Source organism: Suillus discolor (genome assembly GCF_016758755.1).
Source record: "Suillus discolor strain FC423 chromosome Unknown F5147scaffold_192, whole genome shotgun sequence".
Taxonomy (NCBI): Eukaryota; Fungi; Basidiomycota; class Agaricomycetes; order Boletales; family Suillaceae; genus Suillus; species Suillus discolor.
In genome coordinates, this window is record NW_024541439.1 from 10,189 (window position 1) to 13,102 (window position 2,914).

At 50.1% G+C, this 2,914-nt stretch overlaps 1 protein-coding gene across 1 annotated transcript; it reads right to left on the reverse strand.

Annotated features, from left to right (window-relative positions):
- Positions 1-1,486: 1,486 nt before the first annotated feature.
- F5147DRAFT_730975 (uncharacterized protein) lies at positions 1,487-2,710 on the reverse strand (the record flags this gene model as incomplete). Its single annotated transcript, XM_041439396.1, has 5 exons — positions 2,603-2,710; positions 2,425-2,547; positions 2,146-2,363; positions 1,868-2,089; positions 1,487-1,811 (listed from the first exon to the last, which is right to left on the reverse strand). Coding segments are annotated over exons 2-5 (688 nt in total), but the record flags the coding sequence as incomplete, so codon positions are not given.
- Positions 2,711-2,914: the final 204 nt, after the last annotated feature.

The following is a 2,914-nucleotide window of genomic DNA, read 5'->3' on the forward strand; positions in this document are numbered from 1 at the left end:
GACAACAATGTCATCATTTGACAGAGATACTTTGGATCATAGTCATCGATGAGGGTCCGAACGGCTATGGTATTAACGCGACTACAGTACTAGTGGTTCTATGATTGCCTGCTCCCCCCTCTGAATCCTTTCCCTGTTGTAGGCCTCCCACATCTCACTAGCAATCTGGTCACGACGGAGGCTCGCACGAGTGCGTGCGTGCTCAGTAGGAGGACCATTAGCAAGGTTTCCAGTGTCAGTGAGAATGTGCGCATCTAACACATTACGATAGTCCATCATGTCGTTTGGATCGTGAACTCGAATAACGTTGTGCACAAGACACAAGGCAGGAGGAATGCGCGCTTGAATGTCCATTTTGTACTCTGGCGGGAGGAGAAGGATACGAAATCGGCGCTTGATGACACCAAAAATGCGCTCAACAGCATTTCGAAGCATTGCATGACGCAAATTGAAAAGTTCTTTGCGATTACGAGGCCTATGTAATGATGTGAACATAAGTATGAATGGTACTAGCAGAACGCATCATACAAAGTATTAGCACGACCCCACTCTGCAAGATGATAACGCACGCCCTGAAACGGGACCAGAAGCTCATCGCACGAGCCAAATCCAGCGTCCGCAAGATAATACTTTCCCTCAGGGATATTGAAATCGGTAGTACGAGCATCGTGATAGACACAAGCATCTGCAGCTGACCCCTCCCAACCGCTCAACATGTAGGTAAACGAAAGGTTGAATGAACATGCCGCGAGGCAGTTTTGAGAGAAGTTCCCCTTGCGATCCCGAGCGGCATGCCGATCTTCACCAAAAGGATGGCATGCGATGTGTGTACCGTCAATGGCTCCGATAGCGTCAACAAAGAATGGGAAGAACTTCGGGTTTTTCATGATTTCGGGGGGAGGAGGGCTATCTACGTCGGGCAGGCGGACGTATGTCGTATATATCGGTGGCAAGGAGAATGCGAAAAGAACCCGTTTAAAATACCTGAAAAAACATAAGCTTGATACCAGGACAGCAACAATATACGTACTTTGATATTGTTTCATTGGACCGCTGAAAGCGTTCACCAAGATGGCGAATCGAGAGACCCGTGACAGACGCATAGAGAAATATAGCAAGCTGCTCTTCTAGCAGTACATGCCTGGAATCTCTGCATCCTGCTTGCCGAAGGAGATTGATGAGCACATAGAAAACGTGCTTGTGGACCCCGAGCTCGCATCTGATGCGTTCAGGGTGTCCAGTGAGAAGTTCGGTGACCCATGCAGTCCCCGACAAAGCGGAGGTATGATACGGCTCTTTGTCGTAGTAGGTGTTTGAGTAAGCTTCGAGCGCGGTAGTTGTTGCGTTGAGGACTGTAATGACCGTGCGCATAGCATGCATGGCCATCTGCATGATGCATGCCAGATTAGTGCTGCCGTGGTCCGGTTCGGTCCGGTTCAGAGGGCCCTGGACGAGAACCGAGAACCGGACCATGGTCCGGTTCTGCAAAATCTTCGAACCCCGAACCGGACCACAGAGAACCGTTCTCTGTGGTCCGGTTTGGTTTTTTTCTGGTCCGAACTCGAACCGAACCCGAAAATTTTCAGTGGCAAGCGCGAAAAACAAAACATTGAAATACTAGTTTACACATCGAGTAGCTACTCTAATGATGACTCCATACCCCTCTGCCTCTGTAGCTGCTGAAGATGCTGATGTGGCCGGCGCTTCAGAAAAAATTGTGATGCTGGTGGCCGCAGGATTCTCCGAAAAGTGGAAAGCCCACATGATGAGAGCCGTATTGATGAAGACTGACCAATTCGTGAGGACACACTCTGACATTTTCAAGTAAGGCGTAAGAAATGGTCAAGAGATGAACGATACTACTCACCGACGGCCAAAGCCAAAAGTGAAAAACCGGAGATCAACCGGAGATTATCGCGCGCAACCTGCATCGTCAATCCAACGCTGAGGATTAAACCTGTGTGGTTCGGGGAAGACTTCAGGATTGTTTGCGATAGCCCTGAAGCACAAGCGTCAAACCCAAAGGTGAGAGGATGAAAATGATGGTAGTTCTTCCAAATGATGTCCTCAATCGCGCGATGCGCAAAGCCTGTAGTGCAAGGTGATCGTTCAACATCGCATCATCACAACTCAAATAAAACGTACCTCCAAAAACTCTCATCATATTGAAAGATTGGGTCGCGTCCAGCGGGGTGAGAGACAACGGGCGAGAGACAGAGGGTGAGAGACAGTGGGCGAGTGAGACATGGCAAGCGAGCCAGCAAAAGCCAGCCGGCAAGAACAGCAAGCGAGTGAGAGGGGATGCAGTGAGGTGGCGGGCATCAACATAGGCGCAGGTGGCGTGGCGTGTGATGGGTTGTGCGCTGGTAGCGATGGGTGCTGGCCCTTGAGGGAGCCATCAGCATTCAGAGCACAAATACGCACCTCTGCAGCATAGCGCAAGACACAATCCCTCCAAAATCCACCTTGACCGCGCCTAACATATCCACCTCCAGTAAAAGGTAGTCTTGCGCAGTGTTGTAGCCGGTCCTCAATGAATAGAACTTCCTGTTATAGAGGTGAGCAGGTGAGAGACTTGAGAGTTTAATTAGTTAGTGCTTACTGGTATACCTTCGAAAAGGCTAAATGTAGCTTGATTAATCAACAATGTGAATCCCGAAGACGACAGTCTGACGTTGAGGCAGGTGTTGTCGAAGTCGAAGTCGATAAGGGTTCGGAATGGTTCGGGAAGGCCGAACCAGAACTGGACCGTTTGGGAAGATCTAGAACCGAGAACCGTTTTCCGGTCCGGTTCTGGCTGGCGCAAGAACCATGGACCGAACCGCGGAGAACCGGACCAAAAGTCCGGTTCGAACCATGGTTCTGGACCGGACCGCGGCAGCACTATGCCAGATACTTCTTATCACTCTCCTCT